Source organism: Camellia sinensis, chromosome 5 (genome assembly GCF_055761805.1).
Source record: "Camellia sinensis isolate YWXY chromosome 5, ASM5576180v1, whole genome shotgun sequence".
NCBI classification, from domain to species: Eukaryota; Viridiplantae; Streptophyta; class Magnoliopsida; order Ericales; family Theaceae; genus Camellia; species Camellia sinensis.
The window spans coordinates 10,800,365-10,826,285 of NC_138965.1; the positions used below are offsets into that span (position 1 = coordinate 10,800,365).

General features: G+C 34.7%; 1 protein-coding gene across 2 annotated transcripts; it reads left to right on the top strand.

Annotated features, from left to right (window-relative positions):
• The first annotated feature begins 6,907 nt into the window (after positions 1-6,907).
• On the top strand, positions 6,908-21,159 carry LOC114258066 (uncharacterized). Of its 2 annotated transcripts, XM_028197919.2 has the most exons (7): positions 6,953-7,147; positions 15,639-15,791; positions 16,781-16,843; positions 18,840-19,042; positions 19,252-19,492; positions 20,502-20,638; positions 20,722-21,159. In XM_028197919.2, the coding sequence occupies exons 2-7, from the start codon at positions 15,668-15,670 to the stop codon at positions 20,947-20,949; spliced, it is 996 nt and encodes a 331-aa protein (XP_028053720.2). In that variant the 5' UTR covers positions 6,953-7,147; positions 15,639-15,667; the 3' UTR covers positions 20,950-21,159. The 2 variants fall into 2 exon arrangements, with proteins under 2 accessions (XP_028053721.2, XP_028053720.2); XM_028197920.2 differs by lacking the exon at positions 16,781-16,843 and having other exon boundaries at positions 6,908-7,147.
• The last annotated feature ends 4,762 nt before the right edge of the window (positions 21,160-25,921 follow it).

Consider the following 25,921-nt stretch of genomic DNA (forward strand, 5'->3'; position numbering starts at 1 on the left):
TTCTAAGGATGTCAAAAACTGCCTTTAAGTCTTCCAGATGATCCTCAGGTTCCTTGGTCTTCACGACCATGTCATCTATGTATACCTCCACTATTCTACCTATTAGATGCCTAAACATCTTGGTCACTAGTCTCTAGTAAGTTGTTTCTACTTTTTTCAACCCGAAAGGCATCACTCTATAGCAATACAACCTTTTTGGGGTAATAAATGCAGTATTCTCCTCATCTGTGGGATACATAGCTATCTGATGGTACCCCCTGTAAGCATTCAGGAAGCTCATCATTCCATATCCTAAGGTGGCATCCACCAATTGGTCAATTTTGGGGAGTGGGAAACTGTCTTTGAGATAAGCCTTGTTCAGGCTGGTGAAGTCCACACAGATCCTTCACTTCCCATTCTTTTTCTTCACGACGACTGTGTTTGACAGCCATGTTGGGTAGTTCACCTCTCAAATGGCCCTGGCCTCTAGAAGTTTATCCACTTCCTCTTCTACTGCCTCAACATGTATCAACGTTGGCCTTCTTGCTCGCTGGATGATAGGTTTGGCCGACCTGTCCACATTCAGTCTATGGCAAGTGACCTCAGGGTCAATGCCAGACATCTCGTACGGCATCCAGGAAAACACCTCAACGTTTACTCTCAAGAACGCCTCTAGCTCTTTTTCTTCTTCCTCAGCCAAGCCCGAACCGAGAGGGAAGAAGCGCTCTTCATCCCCTTACTAGACAAGGATTTTCTTCAGGGCTTCCTCATTCTTCTCGGCTGGCTCTTTGCCAACGTCCTCTAAGACTTCCATGTCCTCATCTTCGAACTCTGCTGCTTTTGCTTCTCATATGTTGTAGGTGGATTTCATTGCTGCCATGGAGCAATTCTTCGCGTGCACCTAATCCTCTCTGACTTCCTCAATTCCCTGTTCTGTTGGGAATCGCAACAACTGGTGCAATGTTGAGGGAACAGCCTCCCATTGCATGCAGTTATGGCCTTCCTAGAATAGCACTGTACGGGGAGGGGGTGTCAATTATTGCGAATTTTGTTTTCACCTTTTTGGTGCCAGTCTGCACTTCTAAACTTATTGCTCCCACGGGCCATGTTAGCGTTCCGTTGAACCCAACCATTGGGCCATTGGACTGCTCCAGATCGTCTTGGTGAAGGCCAAGCTCCTTGTAACACCTGACATACATGATGTTACAAGAGCTGCCCTGGTCAATTAAGATGCGCTTCACTTGGCATTCTTCAATCTGGAGGGATATTACCAAGGCATCGTTGTCTGGATGCTGCACCATCTCTAGGTCATCTTCAGTAAAGGACACTACTGGTCCCTGGCACTCATCTGCCCTAGGTCTTTTCTGCCGGACTTGGTACACATGATGCAAGTGTTTTATCTTCTGAGTCTCCCCACGTATTTCGTTCTTATTGACCTTTGAGTGAATCACGTTAATCACTCGAGGTCCGCCTTTCTGCAGTGGTGGTGCTAGAGGAGGCGGTACTGCCGGTGCCTGAAGCAGTCTTGCTTGCTCTTCCCTTGTCTTGGCCTTATCTATAAGGTCCCTTAAATGACCTTGTCTTTCCAAGTTTTCCAGATATGCCTTCAGGGCTCTGCACCCCTGAGTTAAATGCCCATCTTTATTGTGGTAAACACAGTGCTTGCCAAGGCTTCTTCCCATAAATTTGCCCGGAACCCTTACTGGTGCTCTGTAATAGGGCTGGTTTCGGATTTTCTCCAAGACTCTGTAAACTGGGATTCAGAATACGGTTGTGACTGTCTACGTAGCCCTTAATCTTGTCTCTTGCTTGTTGTACCCAGTGTTACCTCGGCCTCGCTTCGGCGAGCCGTTTCCCTTCTCTTGTTTCGACGCCCTTATCCCTGGCGTGTTCTCCTCGGCCCTAGCATACTTTTCTATCCTGGCCATAAGTTCCTCCATACTTTTTTGTAGTGTCTTTGTCAATGATTTTCAAAGCAGGCAATCATCTTTTAGTCCGTTCTTAAAAGATACGACCGCCACCTCTTGGTTGCATTCTGGTATTCAGTTGAACACCTCATAATACCTTTTGGCATAGGCCCTAAGGCTTTCATCCTTGCCAATTCTCAGAGCCATCAGGGAGTCCACCCTCAATGGTTGTAGTTTGTTCATCACAAACCTAGCCACGAACATCTCGGCCAGGCCTTCTGAGGTTTTCACAGTTCCTTTCGACAACTTGTGAAACCAGTCCGATGCAATTTCACCGAAGGACAAGGGGAAAGCAACGACTCGTTCCCAGTGTATAGTGTCATCGAGTTTAGGTACAAGCCAATGTGAAAGTTGGAGTCCGACTTACCGTCGTATATCTGGAATCTCGGCATATAGAACCTTTTTGGGGCTTCGAATTTATCTAATTTTACCGAAAACGGCGTTGTCGGTTTGACCGGAGAAGTCACCTCGGCATCTTGTTGCTTCCTCTGGAGGTAATCCCTCAGATCCTTCTTGGTCCGTCCAGGAGCTCAACTATCTTCGGATTTCAGGCTTTCTGGTGCACTATTTCCAGTGTCGTTATGAGTCCTGTTGGACCTCCCTCCATTCGTCATGTCGAAACAGAGTTCCTTCCCTTGAACATCCCGATGTTCTTTGGTGCAGGCTTCTTTGGGTCGACGTGTCTTCTGTGATTCTCCTTTCATTGACTCTTCTCGCCTAATCTCCCTTGAAGGCCGGTGAGAGTGTTCCTTGGTCCTGGTGTGTTGGGAGACTGTAGGGACTGTTTTCTGCCCTCCTTTCTGGGCATTTTTTTTGACCGCTGGAATCGACGTGTTTTGTAACGAGAACGGTGGCTGCATGACGTTGTTCTGCATCATGAAATTGACGACCGATTGCAGGTCCGCCAATTTGTCCATCATTCTCTTCATCTCTCCGTCCCTCCGTAGACATCTATCTTTCCATACCTGGAGGTCGTTCTCGTTATAATACCCGCATCGGTCTGATTTCTTTGGTACGTCGCCCCCCTGGCCAATGTCTTTCTCTCCGGAATTCTGATCCCGAGTTTTCTCGTTGCAATTATCTTCCTCGACGTCAAGGTTAACATGTTTGCCACTTCCAGTAGAGATGTCGTTCCCAACCTTCTCTTTCTGTCCGTCGTTGGCCATCTATTCTATTTTCTTTCCCACAGACGGCGCCAAATTGTGCGTGTCAATTTCCGACCACACTGCCAAACAGGTACTCAACTAGAGAGCACCGACAAAATAGATTAAGCTCGAACAATCTGTCACAGAAAGATAAGATTCCGGCGGTGGTTCGTCCACCCGGGGACACTCCGACGTTTAAGTCAGTTATCTCTCAAAGATAGCAAAAATGCTTAAATCACTATTCATAATACAAAAAGCGTACCTTAGACCCACGAGGGTGCCTTTCTTTTATAGCCAACACTGATATAATCCCAATAGAAGCCTAGCTTTAAAGGACTCTAGCTCAATGCTAATCCTGGACTCCTAGTTAGATTAGGATAAACTCTCTAAAAATCTTATATTTATCCAAAGAAGCCTAGCTTTAATGGACTCTAGCTCAATTCTAATCCTGGACTCCCAGTTAGATTGGGATAAACTCTCTAAGAATCTTATATTTATCCGAACTGAAGTCATCTCTCATTCTAGGACTCTTGTCCCTTATCCGCTTATCCCGGATTCTGGTATCTTCGCAGATAACCGCAGCCTAGTCGAGATTTTCTCGATGTCATAATCAGGACACGTGGCACCTCGGCTGGCACTTCGATGCCACCTTGGCCACGTGTTGTTCATTCAAAATTTATGCCCCCACAATTTCATTTTTGTTTTTTAAATTATCACTATTTTTTATTGGGTAAATTATACTCATCTTTCTTGAATTTTGAAAAAATATATAATTAGTTCTATATTTTTGACATAATAACATTAATGTCGTTTAAGATTTTAATTTACATAACAGTTAGGTAATTTTTCATCAATTTAATCTTACAAAAGGGAGATTAGTATTATTATATCAAAAGTATGGAATTAATTGTATTTTTTTCAAATTTAGGGAGGTGATGTAATTTACCCTTTTTATTTTACCCCTAAAATTTATGATTTTTGTTCATACGGCCAATTATAGACAAATTGTGAAAATTTGTAACCGTTGAAACTTAATTTGATGAGCAAACAAATAATTTTATAATTTGGACAACTTAAATCATAGGGTGTAGTTTATTCAAGGGTAAATTACCAATAGATCATAATAATTAATTTAATTCTCATCAAATCCTATTAAAAATAAATTTTAGTAAAATCATCGCTAAAAATAAATTTTTATGGCTTTTTTTTTGGCATATAATTAGTGACTTTTTTTTTTGGTTATGATTTTTATAAATTATCGCTAAAACTTACAATTAGTGATTTTTTTTGTGACAAAATTTTGAAACTATCCTAAAAATTAAAAATTAGTGACTTTTTTGTGACATTTTTTTTTTAAATGTTGCCAAAATTTATAATTAGTGACGTTTTTTATGATAAAATTTTCAAACTGTCGTCAAAAATTAACAATTAGTGACTTTTTTAATAGTGTTTGATGAAAAATATCATTAATTATCATAAGACTTATTGGGCAATAAGTCTACTTATTAAGATCTACACGTAAGTCTCTATTTATTCAAAATAATTATGGTTCCGTTCAATCCGCCCAACCTGACCAAACCAACCTAACTCGATTGATTTCGGGCGGATATGTCTTTCGGTAGATGGATGCGGATAAAATATTTCAAAATTCATAGATACAATTTGAAAGGCGGATCAACTATCTTGCACCTGCATGCCCGTAGATGAAGTTCAAAAAAAAAAATTTGTTAACAAGTAACAACATAGAGTAAAAATAATAAAATATATATTTTTGTGAAAATGGAAATAATACTTTAAAAATATGCATGGGTGGTGCTATGACCTATTTTAGACGAATAATATATATTTTTTCAGATTACTAGTTATTGGAGATTGTAAAAGTTATGAATTATAATTTTAAAAAACTATTCAAAATTTGTAAAGTCCAAACTGTCAAATCGACCGCATCCATCCGTCAACTCACACGATTTGTTCAATTTGTATCTGCTAAACCGATGGACGGATGCGAACTAATTTTTTCTAATTCACCTAATTTTGGATGGATGGCGGATGGAATGCCACTCGACCCAACCTGATTTGCAATCATTCCTACAAAATAGTAAAAAAATGAGTGTTTTATTATATGATTTAACTTATTCAAATTCTGAACTAACATTTTTTTTAACTAAATTAGGCTTAGCAACTATTGATTCGTATAATTGTCTTTAATTGAATTACATACACAAATTTAAAACTATAGAGATTAATAGATAAAATTAATAATTTAAGCATTGAACAAAAACATGATGATAATTTAAGAGATAAAAGTAAAGGTTATTTACTTGAAGACTTTCTAAATTATTAGAAAGTATTATTTTGGTCTTAAATTATAAAAATGTATAAATGAATCCCTTAAACTATTAAGAAATATTATTTTGTCTCTTAAACTATAAAAGTGTAAAAATAGACCCAATAAACGATTGGCTTGTTTTATTTGGACCCATTCTGTTAGGGGATCCAATTTATATATTTTTTATAGTTTAAGGAGTTCATTTGTATAATTTTATAATTTTATAATTTAGGGAGCAAAATGATACTTTTCAATAGTTTAAGGGGTTCATTTTATATTTTTATAGTTTAGGGAATCAAAATAATACTCGGTGTGTTTGGTTTCAATTTTCTGGAAATTGAATTTTCTATTTTTTGTTTTCGTTTTTTTTTTGTTTTTAGTGAATATTTTTTTAATTTTAAGCATTTTTTTAACATTTTTAGATGTACCTTACTTAGATATATCTAAAAATTAAAATATTTGTAAAAAATTAATAAATACACAAAAATACGAAAGATATATTAAATTCTCATATTTTTTACTTATATTTTTGATATTTAGTAAATTTTCTAAAGATTTGTTTTTACAAACATTCTACTTTTTAAGTGTATTTATTTTAGATTATCTAAAAATTAAAAAATATATTTAAAATATTAAAAAAAAGGTAAAACACACAAAAAAAAAAAAAACACAGAAAATAAAAAATAATAATAATTTTATGAAAAGTGAATCCTAAAAATCCTAACCAAAATGTAGGGGTCTTTGTGTAAGGGATCAACTTATGTCCAATTAAGAAATCCAACTAGACCTTTCTGTTGGGCTTCTATGAGCCCATTATGGAACCCACATCGATAATATGAACCGTTTAATATGAAGAACTTGTCAAATATTTTGTTTTGTAAAAAATCATGTTGATCGAATATCGACAGCCACTTGATCAGACTACATTTGTGTTAACAGTAACTATGATTTTAAAAATAAATTGTTAATGTGATCTGATATGATCAAGTAACTATCGAGATCCGATCAACATGAATACTCAACAAATTTTATACATTGAACAATTTAAATTATCACTATAAATTTCATAATAAATTCATAAAATTTAACAATACATTCCAATTCGATTTCAAACCAGGAGCTTCTGGGTAAATAACCCTAAAAGTAAAATTTGGCGGCTAAACCTTTTGGCCCTGATTGTTTTGGGGTGTAGAGAGTGGGATGAGATTAAGATGGAGGTGGGGCTATTTAGTGTTGTGTTTGTTTGTAGAGTTAGGAAATAATAAGGACAGAATAGGGGATTAAGATGGAGGTTGAAAAAGAAATTAAAATGGAGGAGGTGGAGGAGATGGTGGAGGTGGTATTAAAAAAATAGTGAAAGGATTAGAAATTTTTTTATTTTTTATATATTAAGCATTTTTTTTTGAATATTAATATTTAATTTTTTTTTTTATTATTTTATATAAAAATAATTTAACAATTCTCGTCAACTCTAACAAAAAAAGCATATGGATCCTGTTAGCTATTTTAACTAATATTATCGTAATATTCTTACACCAATGGGCTAGTTAAAGGGCTTCCTATTTTTCCTCATCCTTTCTGCGCTGGCTACAATTGGAGAGTGATTGAAGGCTCTCCAAACTCTGCAGTGAAGTCTCTCCCGCGAAATCGATCCTCTACTTCAGCGCGAAATCGATCTTCGCCTTCAGCGTCGTCTGCAACTCCCTCCATCTGACATCTTCCTCAAGGTATGGATCCTTCTATCTCTTCGTCTTCCCCTTCTATGCAACTCATAAACCCTCTCTCTCTCTCTCTCTCTCTCTCTCTCTCTCAACTCTTCCCCTCCCATATCTGCAAACCCCTATCTGTGAATCCTTGTTTCCCTTTTGATTTTTAGTTCCCCTTCTATGAACCCCATTTTTACCCATCTTTGCGAAAGCCCCTTCCCAAACCTATCTTCGAACCCCCCATCCATTCTTGTTCGTCTATTATCTGTATGTTATTTTCTTTGTTTTTCACATGTATGTATCTAAGATTGGTAGTCTTGTATGCTGTTGCTACAGTTGTTTAGATTCATGTATGTGAAAATATTGCTGATTTTAATTGGTTGAAATCTTATTTTTTTTCTACATTCAATTATCGTAAGACGCCAATTTGATGGGTTTTGGGAAAGATCAAATTGGGTTTGTTTTACTTTTATCTAGTTCTTTGATTTGCAGGTTATGCTTTTGTGTTTTAATTGAGTTTTGAGTTTAATTTCTGTGAAATTTTGAGGTGGTGTTACCCTATTTCCTTCAATATAGATGATGTTTAGTTTGGTGGGGAGTGTGTAATAGATAGTTAGACAATTGTTATCTCTAATTGAAGAGTCTGTCCTAATTGGTGTGTTTTACTTTTAATGATCAATGTTAGTTTTTGATGTGTCCTTGATAACCGTGGAGAATATAGCCAGTCCTATGCAAATCTCTGCATAGTTTTTTGGCCTCCAAATCAGAGAGAGCAATGCCCTAGTAGGGAAGGTTGGACGACACATTGAACTGTTGGAGAATAAGGGCTCAGCCAGCACACGAATGTGCAGCCCCAATACAGTTTAAGCATTGACCTGTTCTTGATATTCTTGATAATCACTTCAGCATCCGACTCAATAATTACTTGTCAAAATTTCCATTCGAGGACAGAATGAAAACTGCAATCCTTGATGACTAGGAATAGCAAATATGGAGATCATTAAAATGCAGGGAAAGAATATGGACAATGCCTCACTCTCACTCCCTCTGTATGTGCAAAATAGGTTTCTCTCTATCAAAGTGGTGGAAAATAATCGCCCTAATATTACCTTTGGTTTTACTTTAAGCATGTTACGGTGCACCTCCGAAACATATGATTTGAGTAGTTTCTTGCTCTAATCAAATATCCTTCTCTTCTTTCTTTACAACAAGGATACTCTCTGTATCCTGGTAAGAGAGTAATGATTCTGAACTTTGATCTTATTGGTTATACCCCCTTGTAAAGATTGTTATATTATTAGATTATCATCAAGTAGGTCTACAACACCTTCAATTTTGTAACTTTGCATGATGTTGCCGTGCTTTTAATGACATAATATGTGTAGTGAATGAAATTTGAATAATTAGGGCTTTGACTCTTGCATATCTGTGTAGTGATTTGGTTTTGTTTCTGCATGGTTCTCAAATGCAGGAAAATTATTCTCTTATGAAACAATATTATTTTATTTTGCATAAAGCAATTAGAAATTGGTGTATCAGCTGAATTGGTCTATATTAATTTCACAAACCATACATTTTATAAATTAAAAAAAAAAATTAAATAACCAAACCAAACCAAACGAAGCCTTAAGTCCCATCAAATGGGGTCGGCTACATGAATCCTTCTTCTCCACGCGGCCCTATCAAAGGTCATTTCATTAGTCAAATTAAGTAGATTCATATCTCTATTTATAACGCTAGTCAACGTTAATCTAGGCCTACCCCGTCCCCTAACACTTCTATCTACCGTTACAGCATCGCATCTCTTCACTACTGCCTCTGTTGGTCTCCGTTGAATATGACCAAACCATCTCAAACGATTCTCTCTCAACTTATCTTCTATCGGTGCTACTCCTACCCATTCCCGAATACACTCATTCCTAATCCTGTCCTGTCTAGTCTTACCACACATCCACCTTAGCATCCTCATCTCAGCCACACTCATCTTATCTACATGTTGTTTCTTAGTTGCCCAACACTCCGTCCCATACAACATAGCTGGTCTAATAGCCGTTCTATAAAACTTACCTTTTAGTCTAGTGGGTATTCGTTTATCGCACAATACCCCAGACGCACTTCTCCACTTACACCATCCCGCCTTAATCCTATGGGCCACATCTGCATCAATCTCTCCCGCTGTTGTGATAATCGACCCTAAATAACGAAAATGTTCACTCTTAGGCAGTTCTTGGTTCTCAATCTTCACTTCTCCTCTGCTTTCATTGTTACTGTTACTAAATTTACACTCCATGTACTCTGTCTTAGTTCTGCTTATTCGAAACCCTTTAGATTCAAGAGCTTTTCTCCAGATCTCCAACTTTGTGTTAACTCCTTCTCTAGTCTCATCCACTAACACAATATCGTCTGCAAAAAGCATACACCATGGCACGTCATCCTGAATATTTATCGTCAACTCGTCCATAACTAAAGCAAAAAGATAAGGACTTAAGGTAGATCCTTGGTGTAACCCTACAGTGATAGGAAATTCATTTGTTTCTCCAGCTGGCGATCTAATAGTGGTCACCACCCCTTCATACATGTCCCTAATCACGTCAATGTAGCCTTTTGTCACCCCTTTCTTCTCTAACGCCCACCATATTATATCTCGGGGCACTCTGTCATATGCTTTCTCAAGGTCGATAAACACCATATGAATGTCTCTTTTCTTTTCTTTATACTTTTCTATTACTCTCCTCAAAAGATAGATCGCTTCCATTGTTGACCTACCAGGCATAAACCCAAATTGATTCTCTGACACCTCTGTTATGTCTCGCAATCGATGTTCCATCACCCTCTCCCACACTTTCATTATATGACACATTAGCTTAATTCCTCTATAGTTGTTACAATTCTGGACATCACCTTTATTCTTATAGATTGGTACTAAAATACTCTTCCTCCACTCATCTGGCATGTTCCTAGTCAACAAAATTTTGCTAAACAACCTAGTCAACCAAGCAACTCCCTTTTTACCCAAACACTTCCAAGCTTCAATAGGGATATCATCAGGTCCTAAAGCCTTATTTGATTTCATCTTCTTAAGTGCAATCTCCACTTCAAAATTTCTAATCCTGCGATAGAACCTATAGTCTTGGTTTATCGTATTACTGATTATTTCTTCCCCTATTGTCGTACTTCCATGTTCCTCATTTAACAGTTTCTCAAAATAATTCTTCCATCTTTCCTTAATCTCATCGTCCTTCACCAATACCTTAGAATCCTCACTCTTGATGCACTTTACTTGATTAAAATCTCTTGTTTTCCTCTCCCGTATCTTAGCAAGTTGGTATACCCTCTTCTCTCCCTCCTTACTATCTAGTCTAGTGTATAGGTCATCATAAACTTTCAACTTAATCTCTCTCACTACTTTCTTGACCTCCTTATTAGCCAATCTATAGCTCTTAAGGTTTTCCTCAGTTCTATCCTTCTGCCACTTTTTAAAGCACTCTTTTTTTGCCTTAACTACCGCTTGGACCTCTTCCCTCCACCACCAAGTTTCCCTAGAGCTGGGTCCCGTTCCTTTCGACTCTCCAAGCACTTCCCTTGAGATTCTCCTCATACAATTGGCCATCGAATTCCACATAGTGTTAGCATCACCTTCTAAATCCCAAGTACCTTCCTTATCCATTCGATTCTTAAATATTTCTAGTTTATCCCCTTTTAAGTCCCACCATCTCGTCCTACGACGCCCACCATCCTTCCTAGCTTGGTATTGCCCTCTAAAACATAAATCTAGTATCAAAATCCTATGTTGAGAGACCAGACTCTCTCCAGGAATCACCTTACAATCATTGCATTTTAGGCAGTCTACTTTTCTCACTAAGAAATAATCTATTTGGCTCTTAACTAATCCACTCTTAAAGGTTATCAAATGCTCCTCCCTCTTCTTATACATAGTATTGGCCACCACCAGGTTAGAAGCCAACGCAAAATCTAAGATTCTCTCTCCAGCCTCATTTTTGTCACCAAAACCGTATCCACCATGCACCATTTCATAACCTACTTTATCTATGCCCACATGGCCATTAAAATCTCCACCTATAACCAGGTTCTCTCCTATGGGTATCTCCTGTAAGATCTCATCCATGTGCTCCCAAAAATCCCTCTTAGTCTGATCATCTAACCCTACTTGAGGGGCATAAGCGCTAATAATGTTCACTATATTCCCTCCAATAACTAATTTAACTAGCATAATCCTATCTCCTTTCCTAATGACCGCCACCACACTTTCCACAAGACCCTTGGCAATTATGATTCCTACCCCATTCCTGCGTCTATCCTTACCACTATAATAAAGTTTAAAACCAGTATCCTCAATTTCCCTAGCTTTCTCTCCCGTCCACTTAGTTTCTTGTATGCAAGCTATACTAACTCTCCTCCTAATCATAACATCTACCAATTCCATCGTCTTACCAGTTAAGGTTCCTATGTTCCAAGTGGCTATCCTAAACCTATAGTCTTGGACTAGCTTCTTTACCCGCGCTCGTCCAGATAAACGCGGAAACCTTTGCCCATTTTTCACCGCACCCAGGCGTCGATGCGGCGCCCCTTGCTCACTTTTCGAAACACCCGGAGGCAGGCGCAACGCGTCACTTGAGGGGAACGACCTAGCATTTAAACGATTCAAAGTAGGATTCATTTTCATAAGGGATCCGAGCGGCTTTTTTTACGTGTTGGCTGTCGGCTACCTAACACACAACCCTCCTCCTTAACCCGGGCTTGGGACCGGCGGAGTTGTTAACAACCCCGGCGGAGTTAAAAAAAAAAAAAAAAAAAAAAAAAAAAATTAAATATTAGTTAAAAATTAATTTTTATAATATTTTTAAAACTAATATTAAAAAATATTATTTTTAAAAATATTATCGCAAATGTCACATTGACAACCATATTAGCATTTGGTGCTTATGTGGCATTTTATGAAAAATACAGTATATATATAGCATTTTTTATTCTGAAAATTGGTTAAGTTAGTTTGAATGACTCTTTAAAATAAAGAGTATGGTTGGAACACACAATAGTTAAACTAATTAGGTAAAATAAAGAGTGTGCTTTTTTTATACTTTAGCTAGTGAAAAATAAAGAGTGTGGTTGGAGTTGCTTTAACAACTATCATCAAAATAAATATAATTTTATTTAATTTCCTCACTATCAATCTCTTCACCAACAATCCTTTCACTATGAATCCTTTTTATTCTACCTCTGAAAAGAAACGGGACCTTTGGATCACGAAAAGAAAAATCTCCTTGAACCGTTTCGGTTTGAAAATTTGGCCGGTAAACTTTTTGGACCGTCAAAAAAAAAATTTATTGAACCGGAGTTCGGCGGGACCCAGTGGCAGTAGTAGTATTAGCGGCGTAACATTTCCGGATTGAACTGGACTACTTTATGTATGGAAATCGGTGGTGTTTCCTGCTAGGGTTGGGATTGGCGTTCAATCGTCTTCTCACTTATTTGAAGATCATGAACTTCTGATTTCGGAATAACTCTTCACTCTTCCTTCTTCCTTCTCCAGGTTTCTCTCTCACTCTCTCTCTCTCTCTCTTCAATTTGCGGGATGGGTTTAGGTTTAGTAAAATTTGTTATGTTTAAGAATTAGCCTTTGTTGCTTCCTTGTGATTTGTAGCTTGAGAAATACTGGAGGAGAAACTAGTTTGGTTATTTATGAACAAATTTAAGTATCCGGAGATGTGCTTGTTCTGTTTTTTTTTATGGATCTTGTACTTTTTTGTTTCTTTTTTGGTTATTTATGAACAATTTAAGAACTTTAGTGGGCTGATCAAAGATAAGTTTTAAGGAAAGGAAAGAAAGCAAGCAGGGATTAAAAAAACAAACAAAAAAAAACTCTTGGTTATGTTTTATTTATATAATTTTTTATAATTATATTCATGATATGGTTGTAAGCTTATGATGTTAGGTTATGAAGCATGGTTATTTTGACAAACACATCGTACCCATACCACCGTATACATTTCGTATGGTGTTTCTGTATACTGTATGCACCTGATACATAAAACAGTATTCAAATTTTTTCTTCTTAATTTTTGAGATAGTAGACGTATTAGTATATATACTCAAGCCGTACTGTACCTCAGTCGAAATAATATTTTCTTCTATTAGAGAGATAAAATTCCTTTTCACTAGCTTCTTTTTTATTTTTTAGTTTTATGCTTAGTATGATTTTAGAATTAAGCTATCGTTTCTAAGTTATTTAATATAATGACATTTAGGCTAAGAAGCATGGACACGGACACGTGACACGACACGAGTACGACACGGACACGCCGACACGTTAATTTTCAAAAAATGCAGGACACGACACGAGGAGGACACGCATGAAATATATAATTTTATATATTTATTATATGTTATATATATATGAATATATCATTCAAAGATAATAAAAAATGCAATATGACACTAATTCTTATAAATTTATATGGTTTTTATTTTATTATTGTATCTTAAGTTATTTTGTTCAAACTTATAATTAGTTTTACGTATGTCTAATCGTTAGACACGTGTGTTTAAACGATTGACACGTGTGTCCTTCAAGTGTCTAAAGAGTGTCCAAGTCTTTAAACAATAGGACACGTTTTGAAGAGTGTCGGACACGTGTCCTGAGAGTGTCCAAAGAGTGTCGGTGTCCGACACGTACCCGACACGGATACGGCATCTTCTTAGAAGTGTCCGTGCTTCTTAGCATTTAGGCCTCGTTTGGGAACAGGCTAATTTAGTAACTTTTTGGCTATTTAGCTAAAATATGAGCTAAAAAAAACTAGTATGTTTGGGATGACTTTTTGGCTTTTTACGAAAAGATGTGCAAAAAGTAGAGAGAAAAGAGAATTTTTGACTTTTTGGCATGGGTTGTTGGCTTTTGGCTAATTTAGTACTCCCTCCGCCCCAAAATATTAGTCCCTTATTCCATTTTTCATTGTCCCAAAATATTAGTCCCTCTTCAAAAATCAAGTACAAAAATAATGTAAATTTCCTATTTTGCCCTTCTTTTAAATTAATAAACAATATAAAAAGTACAATTATGACATTGATATTCCCAAAAAATGTACTATCAAAAGGATAATTTTGGAAAATTAACTTTTTTCAAATACAATAATTGTACTACCAAAAAAAGTTGGATTCCCCAAAAGGGACCATTATTTTGGGACGGAGGGAGTAACTTTTTGGCTTTTTGGCTGAAAAGGAGGGTTCCCAAACGATGCCTTAATTTTGGTTTATACTTTTACTTTTGGCATAAAATGTTAATTTTAGGTTGAATTTTAACAAATTAAACCATTTAGGCTTCGTTTGGGAAGTGGTTGACTTTTTGATTTTTTGGTTTTTTTTGGCTATTTTAGCCTAGGCTAAAAAGCTTGGTTTGGGAAGGGCTTTTTGGCTTTTTTTTTGTGAGAGAAGAGTGTAATAATTATGGGTTGGATGTGATGTTTTGTTTTTTGTGGCTAAAATAGCCTATTTTGTCTTTTGTGGCTAAAATAGTCAAAAAAGCCCCAAATCCATCTTCCCAAACGGAGCTTTAATCAATTTTTATATTACTTCAAATTAAAAATAAATATTTTGTAACAAACGTACCAAGTCATACCTGTACCATACTTTTTTTCAGATTTTACTGTATCGACGTATCCCGTATCTTACCAGTATCCATACCTGTAACTGTGCTTCATAGATGTTAGGATTTAATTTTTTTCTTATTAGACAGTTCAACCAGTGAGTGACCCTTAGTCAAGTTTCTTCTTTAATTTATATAATGGATGGTATTCTAAAACATCACTTGAAATAAATCATAGATCTTGAGAAACTGACCTTTAGATACTTGTAAGCTTCCGTGTGATATTGTTTTAACGAAACAAAAAATGGGCATGTCTAGACAAAATTTAAAGACTTTCTGGAGTTAATGATTTGGGATGGGATTGAATTGTTACTGTCATGATAATGCATCATCATAAATTCAAAATTTGATAAAAATTTGTCATTAGGATTAGTTGAATTGATAATAATTGTTATTAGGTGCATTTAATCTTCATTTGTAGCATTCTTTCATTGCTATGGACGCTACTGTTATCATTATTTATTTTAGAAGGGTAATTGTGTCCTAAATGTTTTACATCTCCAGAGACATGTTTTATAGAATGCATATAAATATGTAGAGATATAGATTATGGCTTTTAACTTGAGTAAATTTCAGATTGATTCTAGTAATTCTATCATTGAATTTGAAGTACAATGCTTTTTTTCAATTGATTTTTGTTTGCATATATACTTGTACAAAAGAACAAAAAATAAAAATAAATGATTTATATCAGATTAGCAAGCAAGTGCTTGTGCTGTTTGGAGCTTATAAGTACATATGAACATTTTCAATTATTTTCTAAAAAATAATCAATTGAACAAGTGGAAGACTTGACTAAGGAGTTCAAATCACAGTCTAAGCATATGCTCATATTTGAGTTACTTTCTTCAGGCAATCAAAGCAGTATAGGGGCATCGAATATGACTGAAGAAGGAAGAGTGCACCCTGATTGCAGAAATGCATCAAACCCTTATCATGAATGTAGTGATTATTGCTTTAGAATAATTGCTGAAACAAAGGCACAGATGGATAAAAATGATCAAGGTAAGCTTATTTTTTATTTTTTCTATTTTCTTTTATGCGTGTGTGTGTGGTTTTTTGTTTGTTGGATTCCTTGAAGCAATTTTCCAAGCAATAGAATTCAAAGCTACATAACTCTATTTGATATATATAATATTTATCAAAGTTTTATGTTCTGTCATTTATTTGTTCAAAGTGATTTCATATTGCATGTACTGTGGAGATGAATAACTCTTTCTATCTGTATTATAATTTATATGCACCCACCTTCTTTATCTTAACCCATACTCAACAGTCTGTGATCTCTGTTTTATTTAGGTTTAGGTGTTTCACAGTTTCTGGTGTTGGCTGAGGGAAAGATAACTCTCTACAGTATTACTCAAAAAAAGAAGTCATTCTAGGTTCCCTTAACTGAATTCAGCACTAACGCACTAGTGACTGTGACCTCCTCCTTGTTGGGAAAACAATACACTCATAGAGCCATTATCTAAGCAATAAAGATTGGTAGCTACCATACTTGTCCAAAAACATAAAGAAACTTTTAAAGACAATTATAAGACCCTTACTTTCCTACCCCCCCCCCCCCCCCCCCCCCCCCCAAAAAAAAAAAAAAAAAAAAAAAATTATAAGCCCCTTTCATGTCAATGTGGCATATTGAGTCACAACTTCCTTTAATTTTCTCCCATGAAAAATCAACATGGGTCATTGACAAGTACTTTGTGCACAACACTGGGTTAATTTAGTAGCCTCCAACACAATCATGAATTTTGACTGATATTATGTGGATAATACCAAATGAAAACTTGGATCTTTACAAGTTAGCTCTAGTTGTTGGGGGAAGGCTTTCTTTTGTGATACTCACCAAGCTATTGTAGGCTTTCTTGTATGATACTAACCAAGCTAATGCATTCTTAAGGTTTGCATACTTCGTTTCTGAACTTGGCAACTAATTTAGTGGAAGAGTTAATGCTCTGGAGTGGCTCTGTCTAATTTTTTTATCAATTTTTCTCTAGATGGTCATAGAGGTGGGTTTGGTCCATTGGAGGGGGACATGCTATCAAGGCTGGCTTCTCATGGTTTGGTCAATTGATGCACTTCTCTGAATTAATGTTAACTTTTTTCTTTGCTGTTTGTAATGCAAGCTAATAACTAGCGCTTTTGTTTCTCTTGTCTTCAGCCTTATTTTGCTTCCGTCTTCAACATGATTTTTCTTAGTTTAATTATGTTAAACTAATTTGGAAATATTTACATAGGATTAGGAGGAGATTGATAGATAATAATATAAAGTATCTTTCTTGCTATGTTGCAAAGATGCAACTTGTGAAATTTCAACTAAAATCCATAATAGAAAAAACCTTACTGCTATTTATGCCCCAATTTCAAGTACTTATATTTCACCTCAAAGCTGCAATAGTGATATAGCTTTATCTTTTACTATGAGCGGCATCAACATAATTTCTATTAATGCCCTCCAGGTGAACTGCGTTATGGTTTTTTCCCCAAAGTGCTACAAGTAGTGATATATGAGATATATTTGGCTACTTGAAAGGCTGCTTTCATGATCATAACTTGGAGACGAGAGTGTCCATTGGGTTTGCACTTGTATGATTCCTTTGTAGATGGGCAGCGCCTTGTTGTTATAATGACAAAGCACATTTTGATTTTGAAAGAAAATATATGTGAAGAGTATTTAATGTGATGTAGACAATGCAAAGCAGAAATGAGGAAAATTTGGGCTGTGTTTGGTTATGCTTTTGAAATGTGATTCTACATGCTAGTTTCAGCTCCATGTTTGGTAAGAGTTTTGGAATTAATTTTCCAAAACTCTGTCGAAAGCTCTGTCCATTCTGCGCGTTTCTTGTATTTTTTTTGGCCAGGGGAAGACCGCCCAGTCGTCCGTGGGGACTACCACCCGGACGTCCTTGGGGACATCCACCCGGATGTCCTCTGTTGTACAGAATTTTTTTTTTTTTTTTTGTTTCTTTTGCAATTGATTTATATAATTGGGAAAAATATTTTCTGAATTTTTTTTAAATTTTTAATGTGCTTTAAAATAATTTTGAGTTGTATGTTTAGTTAGGAGTTGTAAATTTTTGTATCACATATCAAATATCACATCAACAATTCCCCACTCAAATCAAACCTCTTTTCCAAAACTATTTTCAAAACTCTTTACCAAACAAATTTTCTACACTCAAATCATAATTCTACAACACACAAACTCAAAATACAACTCATACTCTCAAATCACATTTACAAAACACAACCAAACGCAACCTTGGAAATTTAGGGGGAGCTTGATAAGGGCATTGTATAATGAAATTTATCGTTAATTTGAGCTTGTATGTTTTACAGGTTTGGGCTGCTTTGTGTCTTTAGGTTTTAAGAGAGGGTTATTTCAGTATTTTTCAGATTTTCTGGACAAGGCTTGTATGGGTTACCCATGAGTTGTATTATGAGTCAAGTAAAGTTGTTTGAGTCTTATATGTGGTCTTTGTTAGGTTTACAATACTATAATTGATACGATGAGTCATAGCCTTAGTATATTAAGAGAAATCTTACAGCCTAGAAGTCTGCAATGTGATCCTACTTTGCAGCGGAGTTGGATAGCCTTACCTTATGGTGTAATTCATAAAAAGCTCTAGTATCATTCCTTGTGTCGTTCCCTTCTATTTTTTCTTCCTCTTCTTCAATTTCACAGAACAGTATTCTTGGATACTGTTCAGAGGCCCCAAACAATATGCCCTTTTAGCCCCAAAGCTCTAGCCAATTGACCACATTTTCCACGTCTATTTGGCCTTCAAATTAATACCAATATACCCTATATATCCAAAAATTGCTACTGTTCCAGACCCTCCAGCTGCCACAGTAGCCCTTTCTAATAGTTTTTAAATATCCTGTTCCGTGCTATATTTCTACAGTGACCAAATATGGGTAGCAAAATTTGGATGCCATCTGATGTGTTACGAATACATTGGGATTTAATCCCCCCACCTTAATCTGTCATTTAGTTGCCCATATCTTTGTTGTAATTTTTCATTGAATTACCTGACTTATTTTTTACACTGTCAGGAGTAATTCAAGCTATTGGTGGCAATGTTCAGCCCAGTTCAGTTGCTGTTCCTAATCAGGCTGAAGATGTGCATGATGAAATAGATGACCTTGAAGATCATCCGCATGGGGACAGTGACAATCTTGTTGAGGAGAATTTGGAGGTTGACTTCACAAAACTCACAGGGAGGCAGAAAAAATTGTTCGAGTTAAGGCTAAAGATGGTAAGGGTGAATCAAATAGTTGAAACAGAATTGTCTTAATCTATCCAAGTTTTGATGGCAAAAGCTAAGTTGTATGGCCATTAATTTATCAAAAAAAAAATTTGTATGGCCATTAAACTAATTTCTATCTCATTTGTAACATTATTTGCGTCTATCTTTTCCTTTCCATTTTCTAATCCCTAGTGGGGCTTATGGCTCTCTGCATGTAGAATGAGGCAAGAAAAGCTAATCAAACTGCCATGGTGACGGAGAAGAAACGAATGGAAGCTCCACCAGAGTCAAGGGGTGTTTCTAAAGAAAAGTGGATTGAGGAAAGGAAGAAAAAAATTGGCAAGCTTCTGGATGCAAATGGTTTGGATATGACCAAGGCATATATGCTAGATACCGAAGAGATGGCAGAGACAAAGTATAAGAAATGGGAAAAAGAGCCTGCTCCATTTGGTTGGGATGGTATGATTAGGTCATTTTGTTTATTAAACTAAATATTTTACTTTATGAGGCGTGCTTGATTCACTAACTTGAATATTTATGTGCATGTGTGTGTAGTTTTTGAATGCTATATCCTATCTGTTTGCATCTGGGAAAGAATATTCTTCATCCCAGAACTACATGAGCTTTGATTAACACATCATCTACTTGTGCAACCGCTATGGTGAACCATAACCTTTTGAAGAGAACTTTTCTATTGGGCATACAAAATGCAACAATATTTGTTGTTACACAGTCAAATAACAGCATATGGTGTTGAATTGTTGGCATATTATATAACACAGCCAATTATTGTATATCTGCACTCTTATGCACATGCATAATTCCAGAGCTTTCCCATATAATGTGCTTGGACTGCTGGAAAATATGTATGTTATTGAAATCAATTTTTTATATTCTTCATTATAAAGATAAGCTTTATTTACTTCTTCCCCCCCCTCCTTCTGGTTTTATTTGCTTGTGTGCATACACTCTTTCTTTTATCTTTGTCATTTTGTGCCCCTCCTTTCTAATACCATTTTATGCTAAGAAGCATGAACATGGATATGACATGGATACTCCGGCATGAAAATTTTCAAAAAATATAGGACAGGACGTGCGGGGACACATGCAAAATATATAATTTTGCAATGTGTGAGGATAAATAATTATTATGTTATATATATGAATATTTAAGTAAAAGATAATTTTTAAAATCTAAAGGAGAATATGTATAAATTACATTGATTTTGCGGATTCTAAGTTATTTTATTCACATTTGTAATGTGTTTCATGTGTGTCTTAAGTGTTGGGAAATGTTCAGTGAGTGTCGTGTCATGTTGGTGTCTGAGTTGGTGTTAGACACGACACGTCCATGCTTCTCAGATTTTATGATTATATGCCTATGAATTGATATTCAGGGTTTCAGAAATGACACGACGGAAGGTATAGTCTGATGGTAAAACTGATATAAGGTGTCTTTCTTCAACAGTTTTTAATCAGAAATCATTATACAATGCATACAAGAAACGGACGAAGAACATCGATGTTGACATTGAAGAGTACAATAAAATGAAAGAAGCTGATCCAGAATTCTATAGAGAAGCTTCAAGCCTCCAATATGGCAAGGTAAGCATTTTCATTGAGGAAATACGTCTTTCTGGATCCAGGGAAACTTGAGCAAAACTCACAAGTATACTTGTATTTGACAGGCACCAAAAGTTTCAGATGACAAGGTTGAAAGGATGGTGAAGGAGCTGAAGGATAGAGACGAGAAGCGCAAGTCATTCAGCAGGAGGAGGAGGTTCCATGATGAGAAAGATATTGACTCAATCAATGACCGTAATGAGCATTTCAATAAGAAGATTGAGCGAGCCTTTGGTAAATATACACTGGAGATCAAGAATAATCTTGAGAGAGGAACTGCTTTACCTGACTAAGGTACTTGAGGATTATATTACCCAGCATTTAACTCTGTTCTTTTAAAGCATGTTAGTCATCTGTTGTATTGGTGGCATGCTCGTTTGTTGTCTCTGCGATTCTACATATGTTTGTTGTGTGGGAGAGATGATATGTGGATCTTTCCTTAATTTGCAGTGTAATGAATTTATTGCCAGTGTTGATCGATAATGATTAGATTTTTGTGTATAGCTCATGAGATGCATTTAATTTTTGAGGATTTGTGCCTGAACCTGGAATTAAGTTTTATTGCCTGTGTCGATCGATAATGACTTGATCCTTGATTTCCTCTTAAATTGAATGCATTTCAAGAACCTGGATTTGTGGATTTTTGTGGATTTGTGTCTGAACCTGCATCCAGATGAAACTTCCATTTAATATATATGTGCAAATCTTGCTAGGGATTCATTTGTGATGTGGTTTGGATTGTCATGGTTACTAATGGAAGTTGTAAACTACTGATCCTAGTTTAAAGATTTGAATAATTTATCAGCCTTTATTACAGGTTTTTACTTCTTTAAGTGATGATTATATGTATTCAACAATGTTTAGGAGTTCTAATTTGAGAGCTCTAATAGGAGCTTTAATGATGGGGAGAGTGCCCATGTGATATGGGAGCCCACACTCCTCTCTCTGCAGCAATGATACATCCCCTTAATTTTAGAGTTCTATTTGAGTTCTAATGATGTGGAAAGTTTTAAAAAAAAAAAAAAAAATTAAGGCCAAAACATTACATCATTGGGTGTGGCTCACCCCCTAGAGCTTCCAAACATTTTTCCCTCCCCCTCTCTCTCTCTCTCTCTCTCTCTCTTCTCCCTTATTAGTACTCATATTAGAGTTATGTATCACTACTCTATATATATTCTATAATTTTGGGGTAAAAGCCACTTCTCTTTGGTCATGCATTAGAGTGGGGAAACCAATCGCTGGTATGTTAATTTGTAACCCAACTACATAGTTTGTGTCACTCGAAAGGGGTTGGGTTTGCATGACCTCATAGGACTGAGCTATAAACATTCATGACCTTTTGTAAGCTGTGACATTTTAAATGGTGAGAGCTCAAACCTGATGGAATACCTTCAGTTTCTGTGGCATATATGTTCTTTGAATTACTATCTCTTTGGCTTTAGCTGGATAAGCTGGGGCGTTACCCGGCCCTCACCCCCTTCCTCACACAATCATCATCTATTTAACACTGATCCTCTTTCCTAATACATTTCTAACCAAATCGTGTATCAAAATTCTCGTGTTTTAGAATTAAATAGGTTTTGAATACATTGATCCTTACTGTAGTATCGTTTAATTTAAGAGGAAATCAAGGATCAAGTCACTTCCTATATACAATTTGGACCAATGCCAACTATAAAAATCTTGAAATCAAACTAGTGAAATGTGGTTTGGTTTGGTTCGGATTGGAAATAGGGTAAAACCTGCCATCATTTGTTAACATGTTTATAAAATATTATTCACTAACTTATTCCAAAAAAAAAGACACTTAAAACGTTAGTATGCTATCATTTTTTCAAACAATTAAATGATTTTATTTAATTTTAAATTAAAATCATAATTATAAAATAATAGATTGAATCGGAACTACAATTCACTTATTTTGATAACTAGAATCAAATCATACACTGACATCTTGATTTCTGAAGAGTGGTATTCTGATCCACTATTTGGGTTTTTGGTGTAGATTATAGGGTGAGTATAGTTTATTTTAATTTGAGAATCTATATCAGAGTGTTTGGTACAATTTCTTTTTAGACAGAAATAGTTTAAATAAATTGAAAAAAATTGATTATTTAAAAATTGAAAAATATGTGCTTTTGATTTTTACTTTTTGATTATTAAATTTTAACTTGTAATAAATTATACCAAATCACACTTATCTTTCCTACTCTTTTTTTTTTATATTTATTTTAGTTTTTGCGGTCGTGCTTTTATTTTGAGGTCAAGTCCTATCACTGGGTTGTATTCTATCTGCTTGGTTCTATTTTTTTAAAAATATTTTTTAAAAAATTTACTTTTTTACTTTTTGTGTTTTTTTTGTTTTTATTGAATTTTTTTAATATTTTAAACATTTTTTTTACTTTTTAGACATACCTAATATAAATACACCTAAAAAGTAAAAAAATTGTAAAAAAAAAAACTTTTAAAAATTCACTAAATATCAAAATACAAAAAAAATACAAGAATTCAGTATATTTTTTGTATTTCTATGTGTTTATTAACTTTTTAAAATATTTTTTCACAAATTTTTTACTTTTTAGATGTATCTAAGTAAGATGCATCTAAAATAGTAAAAAAAAAATGTTTAAAAATTTAAAAATATTCACTAAAAACAAAAAAATACAAAAACCAAAAAATTCAATTTTTAAAAAACTTAATTCAAAAAATTCAAACCAAACACACTGCTTATAGTCCAAAAAGTGAACAGTCATTTGAAACAAAAAAAAAATGTAATCCAAAAAGTGGACAGTCATTTGAAAAAAAAAAAAAAAAAAAAAAAAAAAAGTGGACAGTCACACCTTCCAAAGGCCTTCTTTGTTGGAGTTTTTTTTAAGCTAAAAAGTTAATAATCATAAATAATGAAAGATTTAGGACTTATAAGTTAATAAGTTTATAAAGTTTTCTTATGTTACCTTTAGGTCAAGTTTGATAATTTTAAAAAAATTTAAAAAGTTAAAAAGTTATTCAAAAAGTTATTACTATTCATCAAAAAAAAATTAAAAAATTAATATATAAATATGAATACAAATCAAACATGCAGCCCAAATGATGATTGACGTGATGTTGTCCGTCGCTGACAGCATAAAAAAAAATTGTAGTAGAATATTAACTAAATTAGATGGTAAAGTTGGGCTCGTGGGGGCTCACCACGGATCCCGTTTTGATAATCTGAACCGTTCAATATATAGAACTCGTCCAATACTATATGGCTATAAAACATTACTTCTATCGGATATCGCTAACTACATGATCAAATCAGTTTTATATAAAAATAGATAGTGTTACTTAGGGCAGTTAACAAGAAAAACTAACACGATCAGATAACTATTGATATCCAATCAATGTGATTTTTTAGAAGCACATAGTATCCGACGAGTTCTATACATTGAACGGTTCCGATTAGAAAAATGGGACCCGTGGTGGGCCCTCACAAGCCAAACAACACCATCCAATCAAATACCACAAATTAGACAATATTTTCTCATCTACTCCCCCAGCCTGTCCACTGTCAATCCGTACCATCTCTTTATCCTATCTTCTCTTACACACTTATTAATATAATTTTTAAATACGCATTTTTTTCATAAAAAGTCAAAAAATTAATCCAAACATCTATATTTTTTCCCTCAACTTTTTAGTCCAAAAAGACAAAAAGTACACTTATTTAGGACACTCCAAACAACTTCTTAGTCCCATATATTTAGACTTATATTTTAAGTTTTTTTTTTAAAATTCCAAAAAATAATAATTTAGAGAATTGACTCACTTTTCAAACTATTTAGGAAACTAACATGCATTTTGAAATCACATTTTGAAAATGTGATTTTGAAATTAAAATTATATTTTCAACATGCCATTTCACCTTGAAATCAAATGTTGAAAATGCAATATATCTTAATGAAGTCCATGTCATCATAAATTGCATTTTCAACATGCGATTTCAAGGTGAAATTGCATGTTAAAAATGTAATTTCAATTTAAAAATGCATTGTCAAAATGCAATTTTTAAAAGTAGGTTAGTTTCTCAAATAGTTTGAAAATGATCAATTCTCTAATTTTTTTTTAAGAATATTTTTTAAAAAAAACTCCCCGTATCCCATGAGATCATTGTTTCTTTATTTATAATATTTTTAGGACTAATATACCATTTGTTCTATTTTTGATAATAAGTATTACACATAATTGTAATCTTCTTATTTCTTTTTTCTGTTTTGACTGTTTTGAAATTAGTGGAATGGGTTTCTTTAAAAACTAAATATATATTATTAAATTATAATATTGACAAGAAAACACGGTTAAAAAAGAATCTTGCAGCACAAAGAAACTTCCACTGATAGTCTCTCTCTCTCTCTCTCATGCTTGCTCTCATTCGCTCTCTTTTTAATTTGCCCGTTTGAGAATTGAAGAAAATCACAAAACAACAAAAACTCAGACAGATGAATTGGGTGATGATCATCAAAGAAAGAAGCAAAATATAAGAAACCCAGAAAGAAGCTCATCATCATCATTATCATCATCATCATCATCATTCTTCTATTGTTGCAGTTCGACACTCTGTGTTCTTCCATTGTTACAGTTCAAAACTTTGTGTTTTTCCATTGTTGCAATTCGAAACTCTATTTTCTTCCATTCATATATCATAGGGGCAAGGTTAGCACCGTTTTTGTTTTGTAATTACATATAGGTATGTGTTGGTAAAAATGTATGTTCAGAATTATTTAATAATTTATTAAAGTTAGATTTGACTTTTTGTTTTAAGATGGATTGATATGGTATTATATATCCGTGTATATGTATGCATATTAATTAGGTATTTTTGTGAATATGAACGTGCACATCCACTAAAGTCATTGTTATCGTAGATTATTAGATTTTAATGTTTTAAATTTGATAATGTGAACTTTAACATTAGAAACATGTGATGATTACATGATGTGCAATGTAAACTGATGATTGCAGATTGTTGCATAATGTGAATACATTCACATATTACTGATCATTGTATGAGTTTTCATGATTTTTACCTGATTATTATATGGTGTGAAAGTTTGCATTGGTGTTGTGATTATTATATCTTTAATCAATGTTAATATTTGCATTTAAAAATAGTCATATAAGATATTTTGGTCAGAACATATTGTGCATCTTAGTAATATAACATAGAGTTGTGAATGTTCATATCAACATTCCTGAATGGTTATATGCACACAATAACAAACAATT

Bases quoted from the DNA above. Each gene is read 5' to 3' on its own strand.
- LOC114258066 (XM_028197919.2), top strand. From the start codon at position 15,668: ATGACTGAAGAAGGAAGAGTGCACCCTGATTGCAGAAATGCATCAAAC. The intron at 15,792-16,780 runs GTAAGCTTATTT...ATTTTTCTCTAG, and splicing joins GATGGATAAAAATGATCAAG to ATGGTCATAGAGGTGGGTTT. The intron at 20,639-20,721 runs GTAAGCATTTTC...TGTATTTGACAG, and splicing joins CAAGCCTCCAATATGGCAAG to GCACCAAAAGTTTCAGATGA.